The sequence below is a fragment of the Vigna unguiculata genome, chromosome 1, assembly GCF_004118075.2.
Source record: "Vigna unguiculata cultivar IT97K-499-35 chromosome 1, ASM411807v1, whole genome shotgun sequence".
Lineage (NCBI taxonomy): Eukaryota > Viridiplantae > Streptophyta > Magnoliopsida > Fabales > Fabaceae > Vigna > Vigna unguiculata.
Window position 1 is genome coordinate 39,154,397 of NC_040279.1, and position 26,129 is coordinate 39,180,525.

Sequence of the window (26,129 nt, forward strand, 5' to 3'; positions counted from 1 at the left end):
CCAGCCTGCATCATCTTTTGCATCTCTTTTTGTTCAAAAATAAGGGGCCCAAACCTTTTTCATGACGGCGACTTTTTATTTGTTTATTTAATTTTTTTTTATCAATTCTTACCCTTTAAATACTTGTTGTAATGGCAAACACTCACCTAACTATTAACCCATATCTTTTTAAAATATTAATAATTTTATTATCTTGTTATAACTATTTAATTTTGAAAAAAATTGGATATAGATAAAATAATTTTAATTCAATATTTTGATAGATAAAAGTAACTTTTTTTCCATAAAATTATATATATATATATATATATGTATATATATAAATAAATAACCTTAATTTGTTATTTTTAATTTTTTTTTTTGGGAAGTACACTTTTTTCCTTGCTCAGTCTAAAATTGGGGATAGAAACTTGTAAAATGTGAAGGATAAAACTGAGGGCACAATTTCTCATAAAATTGGGGATGCAGAATTTACAATTTATGTGACAAGCTTGTAATTTATTAAACATTACAGTGAATTGTAACCATTATTACATTGTAAACCATTGAATTTAGATGCAGACTTTCTACTTAGTAAGTTCCTCGTGTTTGATGATATTTGACAGTATTATGTTTTTTTCATATACAGATAATTAATTACAAGATACTGAGATAGTTTTGTTTCCTCTTCCTCTTCCTCGTCCCATATGGATCATCGAATTTGAGTGCGCCCCAGTGACCAAAGGCCTGTATCTTTAACAGGGGCCTGAAAAAGAAAACAACATCATGAATGAATCATAGGACAAAGAATTTGAGTCAGGAGAGGCCATAATTGAAATTGGTAACATTACTTACAGGTGCTTTCATTGATGGGAAGATATTCCAGAACCTGAGAGTCTCATCCCCTGCTCCAGTTACTATTGTCTGCAATTGTTTCAATAAAATTAAAATTCATACAGAAAATGAATAACTTCTTTTCAACAACACATAAAATGGAACTATGTTATGTGGGGATATTCAGTACCTGACCATCAGGAGACATTGCAAGGTACAGCACTCTCATGCTATGACCAGTTAGAGTTGCAACCTGATCAAAATTTGACCATAAGTTTAGACATACATGGTTATACAGAGAGACAAATAGTTTTCTGTAATAATATCTAGAATTGTCAAAGCAAAGTACCTTTGCCAATGATGGATACTTCCACACCATGATCTGATTTTGGGAGTATCCGTGTGTACTTACTAGCTCATTCACATTTTTACTCCAAACAAGGTTGCAGACCTGGCTCCCAGTGTCAACACTGTTCAATTGATGGCCATTTGTAGTGTTCCAAAAACGAATGCACCTATCAGCAGTTCCACCACCAGACACAAGGAGACCGCTTTGGTGAGGTGACCAAGCAATGGCCTTAACTGCAGCAGTATGTTCGGTAAGTCTCAAAGTTGGTTGCTGAGAATGTTGATTCCATACCAGGAGCTGATCATATAATAAAACATAACATTCATGAGCAAATCACAAATATATTAACAAGAAGTATAGAATAAATAACTTTTTCTGGGTTTGGTAAAGGTTGCCAAGGAAAGAAAGGAAAATATACCTGATTATCATTACCACCAGAGGCAAGTTCCCTGTCATCACAGGACCATTTCAATCCACATACCTGTCACAAATTGAGGGATAACAATTGTTAACAACTTCTCAGAATCCAGGTTTTAGCATTGCAAATTCAATGTATATTCCTCAAAATATTTTTACCTCTGACTTGTGGCCAACAAGCTTGTTAATAAAGTCGCCTGAAACCCTCATGTCATGCTGAAGTATGTTCCTATCCCTGCTCCCTGAGGCCAGAATGCGAGAGTTCCATGCCAACACACCAGTCCTTGTCTGATGGCCTCCCATGGTTCTGACCTTCTTACACTGAGTTCCATCCCAAACCTGTATAGCATAAAGCAAAGTGTATGCTCTTTATTCCTAATCATGAAAGGAAACAATTCATGGATAGATAAACAAAAATCTAGAGTGAGACAAAGTACCTGAACTTGGCCGAGATTTGTACCAATTGATATAAAAGAGCCCTCCCGGGTCCACTGGACAGAACATACACCATCATAGGGCCCCAAGTCACATAGCTTAGTCACCTGAAAACCACATAAATATATTTTACTTTAGATTCATGGTGAGAGGGATTTTTGATCAATATGAAATTGTTGGTAGCTCACTTTACTGTTTGAAGCGCTCCAAAGGTAAACACAAGTTCCTAGTCCCACAGCAAGAACATTCTGTGAGGACCAGTCCACTAGATTCAAGTAAAAGTCATCCTGAAGTGATGGAGCATCCAGAACCTGCAAACATTGTCCGAGTTTAGCAATCAACAATCAAGTTCAATAATCCAATATATATATCACAGTAGGTTTAAGTTTGTTCAAGCTTCATCAAGGACCAATATATATCTCAAAAGCTCAAGTTTGGCATGTGCAACACAAGAACAGAAGCATGAGATTACTTTCAAAGCTGAAATTCAACTTCACTGAAGAAGAATGAGGGCCCAAAGCGTGAATTGTTGGTTAAAGGCTCATGGTCAACTTTGTATGTAACATATTGGTACAGATTGGCACGCATGTAACAAACGGGACATCCTATACTCTCTTAGGGTGGATGGAGCTAACGGCAACATCCTAGTAACAATAGTGTTACCCTAATATCCTTCGTTAATTGTTTCCCCTACAGTTTTTCTAGATCTCCCTCCACTACAAGAGATTCTTACATTGTCCAAAATCACCACATGTATGGTCCTAACAAATCTCCACATTACCTAATTTTTCGATTTGATCTTATACATGCATGCACAAAGCATTCCACCAAGTCCTTTCATGACAGGTGCAATTTAGTACTTTTATTTGAAAACCCAAGTATTTCAGTCACCATTTCTACCATTAAGAGTAAATATTAATCCGAGAGCAGTGAGATCCTTAGGGTTTAAAGTTTAGAGCTTTACAAGGAATTGAATAAAAGGGAAAAAAAGAGCTTGCCTTGTGGGGTGTCTTGGGGACTTTCCGGGGAGGTTTGGGAGGCGGGGTAGAGGAATCAGAAGCGAAGCTACTCTGCTGGCCCAAGATGGAAGGCGAGTAAGGGGAGGAAGGCGTAGTGGAGTGATCGGTCTTGAAGCGGAGCATGTTTTTGCTGGGGCTGATCGGCGAAGGAGGAGCACCTGCAGAAGGAGAAGAAAGAGAAGAAGGAGAAGCAAAGTCAGATCCAAAGAGTTCGCATTTCAACAATCTGGAATACGCCTCGTTACTCCCTTCCTTCACCGGCGATGGCCTGTCTACCAGGCCGAACGTGTGGAGGCGTGAGGAGGAGCGGCAGGGGATGAACCTGTCGCTGCATGTGCTTGATTTCGAAGGTGAAGTGAGGTTAGAGATGGAACGGAGAGAAGAAGGGGAAGTGAGGCTGGCGATGGAACGAGAAGAAGATGGCGATGAAGCAAAAGTGTCAAGGCGGAGTGAGGTTCCGGACATCCCAGCTGGGAGGTTCAGACCCGATTTCTTTGTTTGAGGAGACTCCATTTTCAGTAGCTACTACTGTTGGATGAACGAAGAACAGAAGAAAGAGACGATGAACAATGCTAGAGAACGAAGAAGAAACCCTTTCTCTCTGTTTATGACAAAGAAAACAACAGATCAAGAGAGAAAAAACAGAGAGGGTTTTGGTTTTAGTGATGATGGAAATGAAGAATAGTGACTTATTATAAGTTCAACGGTCGAATTCCTGAGGAGCGTGGGAAGAGAAAAGCAAAAGATAAAACAGGTAGGTTTTGCTAAGCTCGTAAATTTATTTCCTTATAAGAGATTCCAACGGTCATTTATTCATTTACTTATACTGCATATATGAAGTTTTTTTTTTTTTTAAATAAGGAAAAACTATTAATTTAGTGTATGGAATGTAATATTTTCTTTCAAAATGATTTTAAAATAATGAAATTATTTTAAACATAATATTTTCTAAATAGTTCTAAAAGAAATGAAATTATGTTGTTTGTATGGTATTAAACTTCATACTAGATACTATAACAAAATGTGACACCATCATTTGTTTTTTAAAATTAATCCTTAATACTCAAGTAACAATAATACTCAAGAGATCACAGTCAATTTTTTTTTTAATATAAGATTGTGGGAATTTAGGATTTTTTTTTCATGTATCGGTTTATAGCACCAATGTTTTTTGCCCTTTTTCAATTTTTTTTAGGGATTTTTAATAGTTTCCAAGTGTTAGATTTGTTAGGAAGATCTCATACAATTATGGTAATTATGAATTTGCTAATGTTTAAGAAATCATAGGCATTCTTGAAACAATATGTTTAAAAAAAATATCAAGTGATTATGTTTGCAAAATTTTAGATTTTTGAAAAACAATAATCAAATTACGTTGGAGTGATTTTAAATACAAGATTAGAATGATTTCTTGCAATATTTATGAGTGGGTATCTTTTCCGTTTATTTGACTTTTTATTTTGGGATGTAATAACTTTTTTATTTGACTCAAATAATAAAATCACCAAGAAAAATATATTTTAAATAAAAATAAAAATGTGAAGTTGTATTGTAGATTTTTTTTAAATTATTTTGCCATTATTAAAATTATATATATATATATATATATATATATATATATATATATATAAATGTTTTTGTTTCTTTCCCACTATTTTATGTTTCATATGCATCTATATACAAGTAAAACGATTTTCTTCATTTTCTTTCTTTCTTACATTCTTTTACAAGTTTTATTCCAATAACTTTTTTTTTTTCCAAATCTTTGTTCTCATTTCTCATATCTTTCAATAATAAGTTTCTCAATCCAAAATATATCAAGTTCATGATCAATTATATCCCATCAAAACTAAATTTGGATTAAATATCTTATTGCTTTCCTGTCTCTTTCAACTTGTTTAGTGAGCAATTGAAAATTTGTTGATTTTGTCATTTTAGAGATATTATCTTTTAATTAGTTCATCTTGGTTGGAGTTTTGATTCATTTGATAATATTTTCTTAGACTCCTTGAATTTGAATATTTGATTAATCATCTTTTGCATTATCCACTAAATTTCAAAGTAAGAGAAGTTAAGTAATTGATCTTTAATTTGGGTACGAAAATAATTGTTGTTGAACTTACAATTTCATAATATGTTTAATATGATTTTTTTAAAATTTACATAATTGAATAACATTGATCAAACTTAGTTTTTTTTACTTTATTTTAGTTTTAATTAGATACTTGTTCATAAGAGTCAAACTAAAATGTAATAAGCATGATAGATAAAAATTGTGTTAAATGAGCTTAAAAGTACATTTTATACTAGTCATTACAATATAACAATTGGTTTTTGAAAAATTGATTTTAAAGTTTATGAAGAATTGGTTAGATTTTTTTTTTCAATTAACTATCAGCATGGTAAGATATATTTAATATTAATGGATGTTTGAATTTTTATTTTCTATATTGTATTATATTTAAACTTCGATTTGATTCTTTTTTAGTTTGTCATTTTTTTTTGGATTAATGATAGATTTCTTAGTTTTAAAGAGAGATGACGTTGGTGCTTGCATTTTTGTAAGTATACACAATTTTAAGTTTGTCATGTTTTTTGTGAGGAAAATAATTGTGCCGATGAATTATCTAATTTAGCTTTCATTCATATAAAACAATACAAGTAGTTTAATATTTTAAATCTATATTTATTTAGATTTTCTTCATAATAGATATAGTTTGTCTATATTTTGTGAAGTATAATTTTTATCATGAGTTTGATGTTGATCCATGCTTTGTATTCTTTTATTTATTTTTTTAATAAATTTTATCTGATGACAAAGCAGCATCCAACACCTTGGACTCCTAGCAAGTGAGTTTCCAAAGGTGTCAAGTCATGTCCAAAGCTCTCAACCCTAGATCCAGCCTTTTACATCTGCAGAACATTTAAACAATGAGTTGCATTCTAATACATGGTTATATCTATAATTATAATTTTTAATATTATATGTTTGGGATCATATTACAATGACACTATTAAAGAGATTAAAGAAGGTCTAGAATGTAGTATATTGTTCGTCTTTGCCACAAAGATGAAATGTGGTCATGTGATTTAAACTAATCTTTCAATACCAACACCAATGTTATAATAAGAAAAGAAAAAAAATGAAGAAGCAAACCTTAGATGACCTTGTGTTGCCTTCTTTAAACGTGAGATTCTCACAAATTATCCATTTTAGATATATTTGTTTTCAACCCATAACCCAGATATTATGAAACAACTTCATACTTAGCACCGTTGTAACTTGTAAGAACATGTAATGAGAAGCAAAAACTCGTACCTTAGAAAATAGTTTAAATTGTTTTGCTTTGCAATAGAAATCAAAAGCATAGTATAGATGAAGCGATAATATTATGTAAATTGAAGTATGATGTTGAAGACAAGAAGTCTTGTGTTATGGATTGATTTACAATGAATATTTTAGTTGATAACTGCGGAGCCAGTCTTCACCCTTTTCAAAATAGTCCATTCTCGTGAAGGTTTGGGTGTGGAATTGTGGGATTGTTGCATATTCAGCAGCGCCACGCCATGCATCCATAATAGGATCCAATGCTCTGACAACCTTAATGGGTGATCCACATGGTCGAATCATCCTAATTCCGGCTTCGAGGCGTTCAATGATGCCGGGGAAAATAGAACTTCCACCGGTCACAAGTATGGAGTTTGTGAGTCTCTGTTCTAGGCCTTTGTCCTTACACGATAACCTTCTTATTGAGACCCCAGCCATCTCATCTAGCCCTGCTTGATCAACGGCGATCCAGTTTGGATTGAACAAAATCTCAGGGCATCGGAACCTTTCCACACCGAAAACAATTTGAAAATCTTCCTTGGTTAAAGGACGAACACGTGATGCCTCAGCAGGTTGAGAGCTACCATTTTCTGACTTGGGCACGAAAGTTGGATCCAAATCCTACACCAATGCAATGCAACAATTGAACAAGATTTTTGTGAGTCATCAGAATCAGAAGGTTTTACGCAATCCAATCCACAGAACATGTTAACGTTGCTATGAAAATAAACCTGCAGCTTGGAGGAGATGCGAGCTAGCTCAGTGTCATCCTCATCTGGTCCTTCATCACCATCATCGTTATCTTTGCTCATCAATTTGTAAAGTTGCCAATCTTCATCTTTGGCACCGAATGTATCTTCACCCTTACCGCGATCAAAGGCAGCAGTTGTTAAGAGGCGCATTCTCTCCCTCTGAGCAGCACTGAGTCTCTCACCCCGACCAATGCCACCGGACAAGTTATTTCCATTCGAATGATCTCCGTTTGTCTTGAGCCGTTTTCGCTGCTCAACTTTCTCTGAAAGGTCTTTGTACTTGGCACGCAATTGTTCCAAGTAAAGCTCTGGGTTCTCTCTGTAGTAACAAGAGCCAAAAAACAATCAGAATTCGCATAAATATTCTGAATAAACTGACTCGCATAAATCATACAGGCGTTTTTCCTCCTCTAACTGTTGTTTCCTTTCTCGCTCCAGTTCCTCTTCATAACGCTTCTGCTTCATTCGCTGTCGTCCATCCGACATGGATTTCAGTGAAAACTGTTTCTTTTTTTCAACTAGCTATCAACAAATCACACCCACAAGTACATGGTCAACATCATCACATCGCACAGAGAACAACTTGATAAGGTAGTAGATACAAAACTGACCTGTTCAGGGGAGAGCATGTCATCAGGGATGTTTATAAGAGAATACTTTTCGTTAGCGGCAGAGTCAGGCTTTTCAGTTTCAGCTTGTTCACTCTTTGGTTCACCTTTTGCTTTACGTAAAGATTGCGTAACTTTAATGCGGGCAGATTCTATCTCCTGCCTGGAGACATAACCAGTCTCTGCAAGGAAAGATGGAATATCACTGTCTTCAACTTGTTCAAGCTGTTTTAGAAGAAACTCCAAACCATGCAATTCATTTTCCAATTCGTTTATTCTAGAGGACCTCTTTGCCTCAGCCATTTCACGTAATCTTTGACCCTGTCTTTCTCTTATAGCTGCCTTTCTAGCAATCTCTTCCTCAGAAGGGGGCTCCTCAGTAGGGGGTGGAACCCATGGGAGCTGCCAGCATCTGGTTTTTTCTTTAGCCTCCTTAGATTTTTTCTGTCAAACCATTAATGAAGTAAAATCTTAGAAACGGATAAACAGTATATAAACTTAGACTGAAAAGAAGAGCCTTTTCTTGCCTGAAACAGTCGAGCTTCAGAAGCATAATCTGGTGCAATATAACAATGTTCCATCTTCAGGTCGTCAACCTTTTCCCATGTAAATCTTGCCCTGCATTGAGAATCTTAAAAGGGTAAGAAGTACTACTTATTTAACAGACAGGTTAATATGATAGCAGAGGAAGGATGATTTATACTCACATATGATAAGGATACTTAAGTGAAAGAAGTTGCTTTAAATAATCAGTCACATGGAACCCACCAACATTGGTTCGGCAACATCCTTTATATATAGGCTCCCCATCTACAAACTGGAAATACAGAGAACAGAAATTCTGATATAGCAGCACAGCAAATGAGGTATACCAATTTAAGAAAATGCAACTGTTACTTGGCAAAAGGCACACATGTCCACAAAACAAGAGAATTTTCATCATATACACCCCTCCTACATAGAGGGTCAACCAATGCTTAAAAGTAAGCAATCAGACTAAAGTATTACGATATGAATGTTATCTACAACTTCAACAAATCGTAAATATGTGATATTTTGCATAAATATCACATAAAGCATACCGGAATCACATGAGTTGTATTGAATCCAGGACACAAAGCAAGGCCATCTTTATCACAAACACCATGTTGTTGATTATATTTATAGCTGAATGCCGCATCAACACCAAAGGCTGCCATAACAGAGAAGCATAAATATCTTTGTCAAATAAATTATATCTAGCAAATCTAGTATAGAGTAGAAAAAAATATTTGTCCGTGATTAGGTCCAAACTAGTAACAACTGTGACAAGATGTCAAATGCAGTCTTGATGAGCCTAATTTGAAATTTGTTTTTCACTAAAGACGCCTTCTTGCAGAACGATTGGGCATTAGACAACAGGCAAGCCAACCTTCAAGTTCCTACAAAGGCTACTTGAAGAAATTTTTTTTTTCTTTTTGTTAGGATTAATAAAGTATTGATACCTATAGATGGAACTCCATATGTCTCAAAAAGAAGTTCTGCCATTTTACTACGAGATTGTATTGGGTTGCATACACATTCAGTGATCAGGACAGGATGATCAATCTGCTCCGGCATTAAACATAAAGATAGAACAGAGTGAGTTAGATAATTTAACATGTCAAAGTTCGAAAAGAGAAAAAATTGTACTTATCAAATCAAGGAACTCCTAGGTAAACTACAGAGACCAATAAGTTTACTAAGATACCAAAAGTAGTAGTGGTCTTTTGAAGTTTAAAATGTCATCATAAAAAAAAATAACAAACAAAATGCTCAGGGAAGAAAAATGAAAAATGTTATTCCAGTAATGGGTATGTATACCTCTGATCCTGTGGCTCCCAACCGGTCAAATCCAAAGTCCAAAATCTATAAATGAAAGAAAATTTTAGTAACGCTTCCCATCATATGTTCTTTATAATTAACAAACTAATACACCAGTATACATGAATGATCCTATTTCCATAATTTTTATATTTAATATGGTGCACATCCCTTCCAATTAGTTGTAAAAATCTTATAATTCCATATTCAGCTTATGACCTTTAACTTGTGACCCTACCCACTGTCACAGATCAATTTACCCATTGTCTCGTACAAGGAAAATAGTTCCTGCATAAAATATATACTGGGAAAAGGAACCTTGGTATTGCCTAGTGCAAGGCACCACTATGCTTGAGATAGTCCCAGGTTATTATCAATATGTAATTGTAAGACCTTGAAAAGCTGAGGTTCATATTCTAGGCAACAAAAAGAAGAATTTTGGCCATGTTCAAACAATATATAATTTAAGCACTATTATCACAGTTCAAAACCTAGAATCCATGCAGAGGAAAACAGAGTATATTTTTCGAATTTGGATACTTTCACCAAACATTTTAGAACAGAGTATCCCGAGGAGTTACTGTTTAGTCTGGTGTCCAATTAGGACAAATCATCAACTAGACAAAGATATCTCATCAGTTCTCATATGACAATAACGAAAGTACAATCTATGATTCTAACATGCAGTTCCCAAATAGACCATTTCCTGAAATAGAAATGCAACTTCACGAGCATATAGCACATGCAAGAACCAACAAAAATAACAGGCTAGAATAAGATCATCGAGACTGGAAAACAAAAATATGATTCTAAACGTTTAAAACAATTCACATTGAATTGACTCCGAAAAACAAGTCCTTTATACACTCACAGGATTGTCATATGAGGAAAAACTTACATATTCCATCATTTCAAATTGGTAAACTACATTGCTGTCAAACGCTGAGCGTGGTCCAGAGCGACTACAGTCGAAGTATTTCATTAATGATGGATCATGGTCACCAACAATAGTGACAATTTCTCCTGTGTAACAACAGTGTTCAAAATAATTATTCAACATGCGACAAAAAGCCTTTCGTTGGCTCATTGTCAATAGCTCATAAGAAAGGTTCCTCTTAAGTATAAAGACGATGACTCACAATAATAAATATATCTCAGTCCCATTTTATGTTTTTTACGAAATGAAATAAATTAACGAAAATGCACCAAGACAAAAAAGAAAAAATGGCGTAACAAGTTAACAACCATAATAACATTACCGACGCAGTTTCACCAACATTTTCGACAAACAAAAACAACAAAACAAATACATAACACAGTAACTAAGATGGAGAAGAACAAGAAAACATGGTGAAAACGTAGAATGTATGATACCAGTAGCTTTGTGGCGTGGCCGTTGGACAATGCTGCGGAAAACAACACGAGGTTGAGTCTCGCCAGCCCATCTAACAATTCACCAAAAGTAACAAACTTTAACGTTAAAATCCACAACCCCGACACAAGCACAAAAATAAAGTTTCAATTTTGAGGCGAAATTAGGGTTTGGGAAAATACCCAATACGGAAATAGGAGGCACCATTGTCGATGACGATGGGGGTGGCGGAGCTGAAGAGGGTGTAATCAGATTGGCGCTGAATTTTGGAGATGAATGGCATTGTGTAAGTGAAATAGAAGAAGAAGTGATCTTGATTCTGAGTGTTCCTGCAACTTGACAAACTTTGCAAAATGGTGAACAACATAAGTAACAGACATGGTGAGCTCCGACCGATCCGGCTAACCCGAACCACAATACGGGTCGGGCGCAGTAGAAATGGTCCATTGAAGTTAAAAAGGTGTTCTTTTTCTTCTATATTTGTTAAGCCATGCAATAACGCAATCTTCCTTTATCAGCCATCTAGCCAATGCCAATATATATAATTTATCATTATAATTAATCGTCATGAATGAAAAAAAGTACTCATATAATGTAATAAATGAAATAATATTAAATTATGAAATAAAGCAAAAGAATAAGAATGATGAAAAATATATAGTAATTTTAAGACTTTACTCATTATTATTTTTAATTGGAAAACTTTTTAGTTAAATTTAAGTAAATAATTAGTAAGAATATTACATTAAAATGATGATGATGATGTATAATGACCATGATGCATGATGATGATGATGATGCTGCTGATGATGCATGATGTTGAGGATGATGATGTTGATGATGATGATGATCATTCATGATGATCATGATGCATGATGACCATGATTCATGATGCTGATGATGGTGGTGGTGCATGATGATGATGATGATGATGATGGTGCATGATGATCACGATGCATGATGATGATGATCACGTTCATGATGTACATATGTACATATATGGTCTTCCAGTGAAGAAATTGATGTACGATTTCAAGGTTATTAATGATGGACAATGTATATTGAAATTTAATCATAATTAAATTGTAATATTCTCGTTGCTAACATAATATTATACATATTCTTGAAAATCTCACATCAATTAGAGATATATTTTATAATATATAAGTGAGTACAAATCTCACTTTAGATCAGTTTTGTGTGATTGAGTTAAGCTGAAAATTTACTTCTTCACATTGTATTAGAGTTATTGGTTAAAGTTTATCCTAACGGAATCTGTGTTTCTTGGACATATAATTATATACCTTATCGTACCACCCATTAATGTCTAGTCTCACGCACGAGATGCATATACTTCGAGATAAGAAAGTGCGTTGGAAGTCCCACATTTTATGAGACTAAAATTTAAAAATCCAATTAATATCTTCCATATCATTCACACCTTTAATAACAATATATATATATATATATATATATATATATATATATATATATATAAACTAAATCTTTTGAGAGAATTGTTTTAAAGGTTAACAAAAATAAGATCTGGTATGAAACTGTTGGATGTTACTGTAGTTGCTAAAAAATGAGTTTTATTTTAATAAGGTATTTTTGGATTTTGTTTTAATCATGCATAAAGGAGATAATGACCTATATATGATAATAATAGTTCTCCTAATTATCATTGGAAAAAAAAGATACAAATTTATAATGAATATTATTGGAAGAGTATACCGAACATATAAAACTACTTTTAATTAGTTATTTTAAAAGTACATAAATGAAAAATACCATAGTAGAAATATTATAATTGCCGCAGTCTCGTACGTAGAGCTAGAATAAGACGTTCTACCCGCTTGATTAGCGTAATCATTATCTCTTTAAACAACAATGATAATAGTTAGTTCGACAAAGTTATTTTTAACAAACTTTAACAAATTACATTTTTAAATAAAAAATTTAATTTTTTATCTTATTTTGGTTAAAAATATACAAATTAATGTATTTAGTTTTATATATAAAAGTTTTGTCAAATTTATTAAAAAAAATTGTCAAAAATTAATTTTCCTTTTTTAGAATGTCGATTTATTTCAAATGTAACTACGGAATATTTAGTTATGAAAATACTTAAAAGCATTTCACTACCTAAAACAAGAAATACTCAAAAAGCATTCAATAAATTATATTCAATTCCCTATATCTCAGCTTACTCATATTATATAGCAAGGGTAACATCGATGACGTCTCGGCCTCATAATTTTCCCAGGTCAATCAATAACTTGTATTCAACCACTTACATTGAATATATGATCACATCCATGGTTGTGGAACTTCTAATTTCTTCGGTTTGAATTCATTACAAAATAAAAAGTCAAGAACCAAATCTAAACCAGAATCATAAAACAAATGAAAGCGTAAACGGACTCATTCCAAAGGGTTTATTATTCTTTTTTATAGGTCAAACAATTACGTTTGTCCTTTTTCAATATTTCTTTTGTCATAATGGCATCTAATCACATCCATAAGATTTGAAGTTTGTTGTTCTAGACCTGTTCATTATAACAATGGCTATCAGCCAAACTATACTAGGCTTCATCACTTTCACTTGTTTGATGCACATAACGAAACCTTCAAACTTGAACACTGACACGTTACTACAGGGTCATGAGTTCACAACAAGTGACCGTTTGATTTCACCTACAGGTTGGTATACAATGAGTTTCTTTCAGCGAGAAGGCTCTGCAGATTTCTACCTTGGAATTGGAAAATCAGCTGAAAATTCAACTGATCAGAATTTCTGGATAGCCAATAGAGACACGCCAATCCACGACCCTGCACCGTTTCTCACAATTGATGAATTTGGTAACTTGAAAATTATTTCCAACCGGGATATAAATTCCACTATCATGCTCTATTCTTCTGATGCTGGAAGAGAAGTTAACAATAATAACAGTACTACTTCTACTTCTACTACTACTACCTTCAACGCCATATTGCAAGATACCGGCAACCTTATGCTTCGTGAAATGAACCAAAATGGATCTTTGAAGCGGATATTGTGGCAAAGCTTTGATCACCTCTCACACGTTCTCATGATGGGGATGAAACTAGGGTTTGACAGAAAAACTGGTCAAAATTGGTCTATAACATCACGGAGAAGTGAAGAGACTTATTTGTCAGGGTCTTTCACCCTTGCCCTTGAGCCCACAACGAAGCAATTGGTGATATGGTGGAAAGGGAACATTTTGTGGAGTAGTGGGCAATGGAGCAATGGAAACTTTGCGAATCTAAAGTCCCAAGCTTACCAGAAGGACTTTGAATTTGATTACTACTCAGATGAAAATGAAACCTATGTGTCATATCTTGCTAGTTATATCTACATAGCACCTTCAGGTTCAGTATATGGCGGCGCTTCTGGTTCTTCTTTTTCATGCTTCAGTGATTACATTCTATCTGGTTGTTCAATGCCAAGTGTTCCCAGATGTAGAGATTATGATAGCTTGTATCGGGGTAGCTGGAATAGCTACGGAGTAATGTCAGGGAAGGGTTTCAAATTTGATGAAAGTGAGAACCTCACAAATTTTGATTGCTGGATGAAGTGCTTGAATAATTGCAGTTGTGAAGCCTACTCTTATGTTAACGATGATGAAACTGGGTGTGAGATATGGAGCAGAGACTCAGCAAACTTTGTAGCCACTACTAATTTGACAGGTGGAGGGCGTCAGATATACTTCCTTGTTCCCAGAAAAAATGGTAAGTGCATATACTATAATATGATTACTATGGTAATTAATATTGCAGTTGTGAAAAGTGTATCATATAAGAGATTCAAGTTTCAAATCATTGTTGAAAGTGTAACAATACTTCGTTTGACCATGTTGGAATTCGATGTTTTTGAATATGTGAAACCTCGTATCTGATGAGAATAGCCAACATATAAATAAAAAAGAACCGGTAAAGTTCTTCTGTTTCAATAAGATTTTATCTCACAGAAGCTCTAACTGGGCTACATGCTAACGGTTCCAATTTCAATGCAGGCAATACTAAGATATGGATCATAAGCACAATAGTTGGAACTCTCATACTAATCATCTTATGCTTCACATGCACTAAGTTGCAGAAAAAACTAAAACTGAAAGGTAAATATTAACAACATCAGGGTTGGCCTCTTATTTATTTGATCCTAAAATATATAGTCTTAAATAAATACAAACCATTCGGTAATAATTTATTAAAAGTATTATGATTTTATTTGAAATTTAAGGATATCTTTAAGTGGTGACTTTATACTGCTAAAACTGTAACATATAGATCACTGCCCTTATGCATGATATTGAAATATGCAGCCGAAGATCGCAAGAAGCGAACGAAGTTATTGTATGAAATCGGAGGAAATACTGCAATTTCCATTGCTTATAATGAAATAAAAGAACGGAAGAAAGATGGAAAGACTAGTGATGATATGTATATTTTCGATTTTCAAACTATTCTTGAGGTAACCGCTAATTTTTCTTCCACCAATAAGATAGGAGAGGGTGGTTTTGGACCTGTCTACAAGGTAATTCTTATACTCGTGTTAATGGTGATTTTTTCTTTACGTAATAGAAAATTAGAGCTCTTAAAAGTGGGTTAGAACCGTGGGTCAACCTGGTCCATCACGAGTTTGGATTGAATTGGGTTAAAATTTTTTTACAAATATTAGTACGGGTCAATTTTTAACCCGGCCTACCCAGAATCCAGCTTATCCGGGTTGAACCCGTGGTGAGCCGGGTTGGTGACCACCAACTTGTATGATCACATACATTATGTTGGACTTTGCAATGTTGGGTTGTTTTTTTAACCAAACACATTAGTTAGTTGACAAATGGAAAGATAACTTCAACTCCAAATAGATGAGGATAAAGAAGATGCTTCAAAAGATGTGTGGATTTATCGATTCAAGACTCTAATATTATAGTTGGATCAATAACAAGAATGCTTTGATCCTACATAGTAATTTTTTTTTTTAATTTTGGTTTGTATTAAAGTTTAACATCATTTTGGATTATATTTATATTGTATTGAAATAAATTTTAATCCGAATTATCATTTATGATTTAAGAAAAAAAATTATATTTTATTTTAATTAAGTTGACTAATGAGCCAACCCGTGGTGAGTCGGGCTGAATTCAAAGTTTTTCGGCTCACTTATAAGTGAATCGGATTGGGTTGACCCACTAAGTAACCAACCCGTAGTGGGTCGGGTCGGGTTGGGTCGAGCAGCCATTTTGACAGCTCTATAAAAAACAATGAAATTTTGTATTATTATGAAGTTTTAATGTTTTGTAAAAGGAAAAGTTGCCAAGTGGACAAGAAGTAGCCATTAAGAGACTTTCCAAAAGCTCGGGGCAAGGTTTGGTAGAGTTTAAAAATGAAGCCATGCTAATTGTCAAACTCCAACACACCAACTTAGTGAGGCTACTTGGTTTTTGTATTGACAGAGAAGAAAGGATATTAGTTTATGAGTATCTCCCCAACAAAAGCTTGGATTTGTACCTCTTTGGTATGGACTTTTACACATTGAATTGTTCAACACATATTTTTATTTTATATTTGAAGAACGTTGCCTCCTTTATTTACCTATGTTTACTAATCCTTACTGTAGGTTCTAATCACAACACTACACTAGAATGGAATATTCGATGCAAGATTATTGAAGGAGTTGCACAAGGACTTGTATATTTACACCAATACTCAAGATTAAAAGTGGTACATAGAGATTTGAAAGCAAGTAACATTTTATTAGACAATCAATTGAATCCAAAAATATCAGATTTTGGTATGGCGAGAATATTTGGATTGATAGAATCTGAAGAACGAACTAACAGGATTGTTGGAACATTGTAAGTATATAAATTAAATATGCTATTCGTCTCCAAAAACTATTATGAAAAATAATAATGATATTTTAATCCATTTTTTTTTATTCATTTTTAACCCACTATTTTAATCACTATTAGATCAACACATCACATCACTAAAAAAAATCAAAATAGATGATCTAATAGTGATTGAAGTGGTAGGTTAAAAGTGAGTAAAAAAAAAAGTGGGTTAAAATATATCATTATCCTATCAAAAATTGTGTATCCTAAATTAAATCATAAAGTTTTTAGTTTCTATATTTTATAAAAGTCAACGTAAAATACTATTTCCAATTGACAACATGTGAATTATTTCTCATGTAAACGAAATTCATATATAGTGGACTAAAATGTTTTACATTGACTTTTATAAATACGGGATAGGAACTAGATACTTGTAATTTCTTATAGAGATTAAACATTATTCTTCATAATAGTTTAAGAATGAAAAATATATATAATCCTAAATACATATTATTTTTTTAAATTGTAACATATTTATTATTCTTTATTTTAACCTTTAAATTTTTTTTATGAATTAATTAACATTTTCATTTCAGTGGTTACATGTCTCCGGAATATGCAATGATGGGTGTGATCTCTACCAAAACAGATGTTTATAGCTTTGGCATCCTTTTACTAGAGATTCTAAGTGGAAAGAAAAATAGTAGTGATTATCCATTTAATCTTGCTTTTAATGTAAGTGTTGTCAAAGCTTTGGATATATGAATGATGACCTTGCATGGCATTGGTTTGACATTTAACACCATGTGTTTACTTTAATTAGGCATGGAAACTATGGAATGAAGGTGAAGCTCTGACACTAACGGACACTAACATGAACGGATCATACTCCCCAACCCAAGTGTTAAGATACATTCATATTGGTCTGTTGTGCACACAAGATCAAGCAAGAGACAGACCTACAATGCTTGAGGTTGTTTCTTTTATTTCAAATGAAAATGGTGATTTACCAGAACCTAAGCAACCAGGATTTTGTGTTACTGGACCACCGGAAGAGGAACGCTACACTTGTTCCGTAAGGGAGACAACAAATTCGTTGACATCAGGTAGATAAAATATTAGTTCTTGGAAGAGTTCAAAATCTGTAATAATAATTTCTGAATATATATATAAAATAGTGAAGAGAAGTGCTCAATTTTCCAATTTATATGATGTTGAAGGTTGGAAGTGACAAGATTTATTAGAAAACTGGGATCTATATAAATGGAGATAAAAAAAATATAAGCTGCTTAATATTTCGAAGGATACCAGCTGCTAATTTATGGGCTGATGAAATGGGCCTTACCTTGGAGAGTGTTATTGAGGGATTTCTTTTTACACTTCCATATTTCCTTTCTGCACTCCTACAAATATTTTTTTGATTTATGAAAAAATGAATTTCAGATTGTTTGTGTAATTCAGAAATAGGTATTTTACAGATTTTAGTCTTTTTTATTTCCAAAAGTTTGTTTTTACTTTCAAATCGTGTAATTTGAAAGTCATTTTTGACTTCTAAACTACACAACTCAAAAGTAACATTTGCATGAAAAAAAAAAATTATACAAGAATTTTTCCTTCATTAAATAGCTTGTGGGATACAAGAAAAAATTTTGAACAAAATATTTTTACACCATCTTTTGAAAACAACCGACAAGTTTTTTGTGTTAATAAAATAATTTTTACAACTCTTTTTATTAACATAATAATAAATATGATATTATATTAAGAAAAAGTTGTGAAGTAATTTTTTTATAAGAGAGTCAACATATTATCACTTAACTTTTGATATATCAAACCTGTATCTAGTTAGGGTTCCTCTTGTTAGTAAAATTCATATTAAAAAATAATTTATTTTAAGAGAAAGTTGCTTTTCAAATTTAGAGTTGTTGCATAAATGGTTAAAAAATCTGAATCTAAAAACGGTTATTTTTTGCTTCTTTCTTTAGAAATTAATAAAAAAAATTAAAATAATTTATGGAGAAAACTATGAGGATTTTTTTACTGAATTTTATAATATTTATATTAAATCATATACATCATGAATTTGTATTGATTTCATAATTAAATTGAGTTTAAATTAGTTGACTTAATATACACATTTTTCTGATATACACAATCCTAAACTTAATCTAATTGTAATTGGATCAACCAAAGTAAACACAAATCAACCTAATGATAATCCGATTTGACATGCTAAAATATATTTGGAAAAATCGAGTTTATAAATTTACAATGATTTGTTTGCACTCCTACTTTAAATAGCAGCGTCTCTATGCCACATTCGAGTTATACTTGCATTTATCTCACTTCAAATATTTTTAAATGTATTTTATAATTTTAATTTTAAAAAATTAATCATTAAATATGAAATCTAATAATAATAATAATAATCGATAACTTTTAGTAGAGCCGTCAAAATGGGTTATAACCTGCGAGCCAACCCGGCTCATCACGGGTTCGGGTCGGGTTGAAAAAAAATTACAAATTTCAGTACAGGTTAAAAATGAACCCAACTCACTAAGAACCCGGTTCATTCGGGTTGAACCCGTGGGATTGACTCGCCAACCTACCAATAAATTTTAAATATTAAATTAATATATATATATATATATATATATATATGTAATATTTTGAATTAACATGTAACATTATTGTTAGTACTGTAAAATTAATTTAATTATTTAATACTTAATTTTTTAATATTATTAGTTAACATTATTTTTTTCTTGTTTTATTGTAGATGGGGATAAAGAAGATGCTTAAGAGATGAAAATGTTGTAGATTTATCCATTCAAGACTCTAATAGTATAGTTTGATAAGTGATAAGAATGATTTGATGTTAGATAATAATTTATATTTTTGTGATTTTGGTTTGTATTTGGAGTTTAACATAATTTGGGATTTTATTTGGATTGTATTGAAGTTTATTTAGATTTTAATCAGAATTATAACTTAGTTTTCTTGAGATTGAAGAAAAAAAATTGTGTATTTTTTTTAATTAAGTGAGCCAGTGAGCCAACCCGTTTAACCCGTCAACCCGTGGTGGGTCGGGTGGGATTTTAATTTTGTTGACTCGCTAATAAGTGAATCAGGTTAGGTTGACCCACTAAGTGACCAATCCGTCGTGGGTCGAACTGGGTTGGGTCGGGTGACTCGTTTTGACAACTCTATCTTTTAACATTTATTGGGCCTACTTCACAATGTAAAAAAAGCATTACTATTTTTATTTCATTTTTAGGTTTATTTTTATAGTTTTAAATCTCATTGACCTGGTCTTCATTGTCTCTCTCGTGGCTTTCACTTGATCAAATTCTTGGTAGATATACCAACTACCGACAACAATCAGTTATAATTTAAGAAACGTTGGATTGAGAAAGAAAGAAAGAAAAAAAGAGATAAGCATTACATAAAAATTATGTGTACATTTTTCCAAGTAAACAAGGAACTATGATTCAACCAACCTCTCTCATAAATGCTTTTCTATAAGAAATAGAAGAAGAAAAGAATAATATGTTTATGCTTTGTAGATTTTTGACCCTGTCTATCTATATATGTGCTAAATTCAGATTGTGCTAAGTGCAAACAAAAATGGTTTTCAGCAACAGAGTTCTATGCTTCATCATCATCATCATCATAACTTTTACCAGTTTCTTGCAACTTGCAGAGCCCTCAAACACGAGGGAAGACACGTTGCTCCAAGGCCATCCCCTTGCAGCAACCGATCGTTTAATTTCACCTTCATCTTTATACACACTGCGTTTCTTTCAGCTTGATGATGGGTCTGAGGCTAACACCAAATTCTACCTTGGCATATCAGCCAAGAAGTACTATTACTATGTTTGGCTTGCCAACAGGGACAATCCAATCTACGATGACCCCGGGGTTCTCACCATTGATCAATATGGCAACCTCAAAATTGTGTCAAGAACTAACACTATGATGTTATATTCAGTTGAAGCAGAAAGTAACAAAAGTGTTAGAGGGTCTTTGCTGGATACAGGAAACTTTGTGCTTCATGAATTCAACTTAGATGGATCTGTGAAGAGGGTGTTATGGCAGAGCTTTGATTACCCCACAGACACAATTTTGCCAGGGATGAAGCTTGGGTATGACAAGCACAGTGGCCACAAGTGGTCTCTAACAGCAAGGAGAAGTTACAAAACTCTTTGGTCAGGGTCTTTCTCTCTTTCCGTTGACCCCAAAACTAACCAATTGGTTAGTAGATGGAGAGGGGACATTATTTGGACCAGCGGAGAGTGGAGAAATGGAAGTTTTAGCAACCTGAAATCTTCATCACGTGACAGAGAGAACTTCAACTTCAGTTTCTTTTCAAATGAAAGTGTGACCTACTATGAATTTTCTAAAGTTTCTGGTTTTCTGATCATGGAAGCATTGGGTAGAATGAATGCTAGTGGTGTGTCTTACTCGTGTGTTGACAGTGAGATTGTGGCTGGTTGTACAATGCCACAGCCTCCGAAATGTAGGGAAGATAGTGATTTGTACTTGCCAAGTTGGAATAGCTTTGGAGCAATGTCAAGAAAGGGATACGTATTTGATGAAGGAGAGAACTTGACCATTTCTGATTGCTGGATGAGGTGTTTGAAAAATTGCTCCTGTGAGGCTTACTCTTATGCATTCAAGGATGCAACTGGGTGTGAAATATGGAGCAGAAACACATCACACTTCGTTGAGACTAATTCCGGTGTTGGCCGTCCAATTTTCTTCTTTCTCAGCGAAACCACCAAACCCAGTAAGTTCATACACACAACACAACATGAACTTCTTCAGATTTAATATCCATTCTCTTTTCTGATTTTTTATTTATTTTTCCTTTTACTTTTATCTTTCTTTCCTTTACTCTCACAGTCTTGCATGGAGATGTTAAAGAATTATTTTTGTTATAATATGCATATATGAATATAGAGTAATTTGGTAAGCATGTAGTTGTTTATTACACATATATGTAGAATTAACACTCTTCTTTTCTTGCAGAAGGCAAGAAGAGGAGAATATGGATTGCTGGTACTGCAGCTGGAGTTCTTTCCCTCATAGTCTCATTCATTGCATCCTTTATCATGTTCTGGAGAAAACAAAAAGAAACAGGTTAATCTACATCATTTCAAAATTCTCAAGTTTCAAAATGAAGCTATTATGTTATATATATATTTGAAGTTCTTATATATTATTTTTAATGTATGATGATATATACAGTTGAAAATCGTAAGAAGCGAACAAATGTATTCTCTGACATTGGAGAAAATACTGAAATTTCTGATGCATACGATGAAGGAAGAGAACAATGGAATGAGAAAAGGACACGCAGTGATACACATAAATTCGACTTTATAACCATTCTTCAGGCAACGGACAATTTCTCTCTCGCGAATAAGATTGGAGAGGGTGGCTTTGGACCTGTTTACAAGGTAATAAATTCTTATAAGTCTGTTGCTTATGGTTAAAACTATTTCATACATTTTTTTCAGTTAATTTTTGTTTTTTTTTTTTTTTATATACACATTCAAGAACTTCTCTTCAAAATTTAAAGTTTCAGAAAGCTTTGGTTGTCTCACTTCTGATGTAAAGTCGGACTCTCCAAATTATACTGGAGGGTGAAGAAACGAAATCAAAGTTTTGGTTGAGAATTTAAGCTCGAGTATAAGTTACAAATATTGAAAAGAAAATTTACGAATTCATTAAACTTTTAATTAAAGTTGATGTTAATATCTTACGTAAGTTTGACTCTTTTGTTTGACTCTTTTATTAGTGTTGAATCTGGACAAAGTCAACAATAATATTAATCAAATATAATATACATATTCCATATATAAAAAATCTTTCCACCAATGATTTCAACAAACGTATCTTTACTAAAAAACACGAATATTAGTATTGTCTCTCATTTTCGTCACTAGGATGTCAACGGGGGCAGGGTATGCGAATAGTAGCTCCCTCGAACTCTACCAGTTAGATAAATATCCGTTCCATATTCATACTTATATCTGTTAGGTATCTGTTATACGGGTATCCATATATTTTTTTAATATCCGCGGGCGGGTATCTACGGGTACTCGTGAGTATTTACAAAATTATTTAAAAAATAAATATTTAATCATAAATTTAAATAAAATAAAATACATCATTGTCATAAATTTTAAATAAAGTTCAAACAAACTCAAGTCCATACAAGTCCAATTAAATATAAAATGACGTTCAACACAATGAAAATTCTTTAATTAGTGCTTTGATCAACAAGCCCACTTTCTCCGATTGATTCTTAAGAAAAATTAGGTCAAAATGTTTTTTATTAATATAAATATATATAAGGGTATTTTTGTGAATTAAAGTTTAGCGGATACGGATATTCACAGATATGAATACTATGATACTCGTACCCGCCCCGTTAACATGCGGGTATCAAAAATACTCATACCTGTGGGTAGCAGGTATCCATTTTTAATATTAGTTTCCTACCCATTACGGATTTTATTAGAAATACCCACGGATACGAATATTTTTGACATCCCTATTTGTCACAATTATCTTACTTAAATGTAATCTTATTTGAATATATTGCATTATGCGTTTAATATGAATGATATATTGTTTTTTACTTTTAATTATTTTTTTATTAACCGAATACTTCACAAATAAATAAGGAAATTTATATCTTTTTAGGGAAAATTGGCAAATGGTCAAGAAATAGCTATAAAGAGACTTTCAAAAAGCTCGGGACAAGGATTGGTAGAATTCAGAAATGAAGCTATGTTGATTGTGAAACTGCAACACACTAACCTTGTCAGGCTTCTAGGATTCTGCATTGATAGAGAAGAAAGGATATTAGTCTATGAATACATGGCCAACAAAAGTTTGAATTTATACCTTTTCGGTATGAATAATATTGTCATCTAATATGTTGTCAATATTTCATCTATATATTCAAGACATTCTTTTTATTAATTCATTGTTCATTGTGGTTTTCTTCTAAACAGATGCCAACAAAAGAACTATATTAGATTGGAAGATAAGGTATAAAATTATTGAAGGAATTGCTCAAGGACTCGTGTATTTACATCAATATTCAAGATTAAAAGTGATACACCGAGATTTGAAGGCTAGTAATATTTTATTGGACAATGAGTTAAATCCAAAGATATCTGATTTTGGAATGGCTCGAATACTTAAATGGACACTATTAGAAGAAAAAACAAACAGAGTTGTTGGAACATAGTAAGTATTTATTTATGGTAAACAATTTCTTTATATATTTTGTAGTAACATTTTTGTAGTGGTTATATGTCTCCAGAATATGCCATGAGTGGAGTTATCTCAACAAAGATTGACGTATATAGCTTTGGGGTATTACTCTTAGAGATTGTGACTGCAAAGAAAAATATCAGTGACGATTTTTCATTGAATTTGATAGGATATGTAAGTTACCTCAAATGAATAAAAATAAAGTTGAATTGATGTTGCTTAAAATTTAAGAGTGTAAATAATTTGTTTCAGGCATGGCAATTATGGAATGAAGGGGAAGCTTTAAAGCTAATTGACACAATGGTGAATGGTTCATGCCACCACATCCAAGTTATGCGATGCATTCATATAGGTTTGTTGTGCACTCAAGACAAAGCAAAGGATAGGCCCAGTATGCTTGAGGTTATTTCTTTTCTTTCAAATGAAAATAGTGAGCTACCTTCACCTATACAACCACCACTTTATACCTTTAAAAGTGCGAAGGGGGCAGAGCAACATAAATCTTGCTCCAATAATGAGATCACAATGTCAATGACATATGGCAGATAACTTATTTACATATTGTGTGATGAGGTTCACACTTCAATGTATAGTAGTGAGTCACATTTAATATGAGGCAAAAATTTGTTAAATAATATTGTCATTTTAATATAATGTCATATTTATTGAAAATTTTACATTGTATTCTATTTTACATTTAACATCCTAAATTATATTACTAAGCACTTTATATAGACTTACTAATTAATTACATAAAAATTATAGATATATGAATATATGCACTCACTTAAATAGGAATAGGAAGGATGAATGGTTGTGGTGGGGAGATAAATAACAAAATAGTATATAGTAAGGTCTCCATATAAGGAACTATACAATGAGACGATGAGGGAAGATTCAAAGACATATGACATGTTATGAAAACTAAAAGTACTTCCCTCAGCACAATACTTTGATTGAACAATGATGCAAAATAGAATAGCTTCAAAGGATAATTTGCATCATAGATAGATTGATGTAGGAAGTAAGTGTAGGAGGACATTTTGTTATGTGTCAAATAAGTGAAGAAACAATAGTCCATATATTCTTCGAATGTAAAGTAACAAGGAAAGTTTGGTATATGTGTAATAGGTGAGTTGGAATTAATAGTGTACAACACATCATACCCATACTACGCTTTCAACAGTTTGGATTACAATAACTGAAAAATAAAGAAAATATGATTTGGAGAAGTATTTAGATAGCATGATTTAGAATATAAAAAAAAAAAAAACATCATTTTTAAGTCAAGAAAGTTGATACAAAATTTCCTTTTTATTGAACTCAATTAAATGCTTGGACCAAGATATAAAACAAAAGTCTCAAAGCAAAATTATCTCATTCAAAATTATGTAAATAGTATTTAGTTCACATATTTTCAAAATGTCTTTCACTGCTATTTTAAGTAACCATTATAAAGAAAACATTTAACTTTATTCATGGAGTGCATACTTCAAAATAAGTTTAATATTAATTCATGTTATATAACCTTCACCCTCTTTTTTTTATCAAAAATTTGTGTTTTTTTAAAAGAATTAATATTGCACATAATATTTTAAAATATGTCAGGAATCATACAAGTACATTTTTGTCATTAAATAAGCTCCGGGATACAATAAATGTTTTTGAAAAAAACTTATTTTTACATCCTCTTTTAAAAACAGCCGACAATTTTTTTATTAATATAAAACAAAACTATGAAGTGGGTTTTTATAAGAGAGCCAACATATTATCACTCGAATTGTAAAATCAAAACTTGTATCTAGTTAGGGTCCTCTTGTTAATAAAATTCATATTAAAAATAATTTATTTTAGGACAAATTTGCTTTTCAAAATTAGAGTTGTTGGATAAATGGTTAAAAAATCTGAATCTGCAAAAAAGTTTATTTTCTGCTTCTTTCTTTAAAAACTAAAAAAAAAATTGTTTTTAAATTAATTTGTGAAAAGAATTATGAGGACTTTTTAACTGAAGTTTACCATCTTCATATTATATCATAT

The 26,129-nt window shown here is 32.6% G+C and overlaps 4 protein-coding genes across 4 annotated transcripts; 2 read left to right on the forward strand and 2 right to left on the reverse strand.

Moving 5' to 3' along the window:
- Positions 1 to 463: 463 nt before the first annotated feature.
- LOC114176087 (protein FIZZY-RELATED 3) lies at positions 464 to 3,772 on the reverse strand. The gene is made up of 9 exons (XM_028061003.1): positions 3,013 to 3,772; positions 2,203 to 2,325; positions 2,017 to 2,121; positions 1,739 to 1,918; positions 1,581 to 1,643; positions 1,163 to 1,459; positions 1,004 to 1,066; positions 835 to 903; positions 464 to 745 (listed from the first exon to the last, which is right to left on the reverse strand). The coding sequence occupies exons 1-9, from the start codon at positions 3,544 to 3,546 to the stop codon at positions 692 to 694; spliced, it is 1,488 nt and encodes a 495-aa protein (XP_027916804.1). The 5' UTR covers positions 3,547 to 3,772; the 3' UTR covers positions 464 to 691.
- A 2,640-nt stretch (positions 3,773 to 6,412) lies between these two features.
- Positions 6,413 to 11,429, reverse strand: LOC114180423 (actin-related protein 5-like). The gene is made up of 12 exons (XM_028066745.1): positions 11,118 to 11,429; positions 10,938 to 11,008; positions 10,462 to 10,586; positions 9,564 to 9,608; positions 9,206 to 9,308; positions 8,804 to 8,913; positions 8,429 to 8,538; positions 8,249 to 8,339; positions 7,725 to 8,165; positions 7,508 to 7,635; positions 7,093 to 7,432; positions 6,413 to 6,982 (listed from the first exon to the last, which is right to left on the reverse strand). Exons 1-12 carry the CDS (start codon positions 11,300 to 11,302, stop codon positions 6,479 to 6,481), a joined length of 2,253 nt encoding a protein of 750 aa, XP_027922546.1. The 5' UTR covers positions 11,303 to 11,429; the 3' UTR covers positions 6,413 to 6,478.
- Positions 11,430 to 13,469: 2,040 nt separating this feature from the next.
- LOC114172967 (G-type lectin S-receptor-like serine/threonine-protein kinase CES101) lies at positions 13,470 to 18,004 on the forward strand. Its single transcript, XM_028057140.1, has 7 exons — positions 13,470 to 14,688; positions 14,973 to 15,074; positions 15,282 to 15,493; positions 16,267 to 16,477; positions 16,580 to 16,817; positions 17,396 to 17,534; positions 17,623 to 18,004. Exons 1-7 carry the CDS (start codon positions 13,500 to 13,502, stop codon positions 17,911 to 17,913), a joined length of 2,382 nt encoding a protein of 793 aa, XP_027912941.1. The 5' UTR covers positions 13,470 to 13,499; the 3' UTR covers positions 17,914 to 18,004.
- A 2,423-nt stretch (positions 18,005 to 20,427) lies between these two features.
- On the forward strand, positions 20,428 to 24,140 carry LOC114172995 (G-type lectin S-receptor-like serine/threonine-protein kinase CES101). The gene is made up of 5 exons (XM_028057180.1): positions 20,428 to 21,588; positions 21,831 to 21,941; positions 22,050 to 22,261; positions 23,514 to 23,724; positions 23,828 to 24,140. The coding sequence occupies exons 1-5, from the start codon at positions 20,775 to 20,777 to the stop codon at positions 24,064 to 24,066; spliced, it is 1,587 nt and encodes a 528-aa protein (XP_027912981.1). The 5' UTR covers positions 20,428 to 20,774; the 3' UTR covers positions 24,067 to 24,140.
- The last annotated feature ends 1,989 nt before the right edge of the window (positions 24,141 to 26,129 follow it).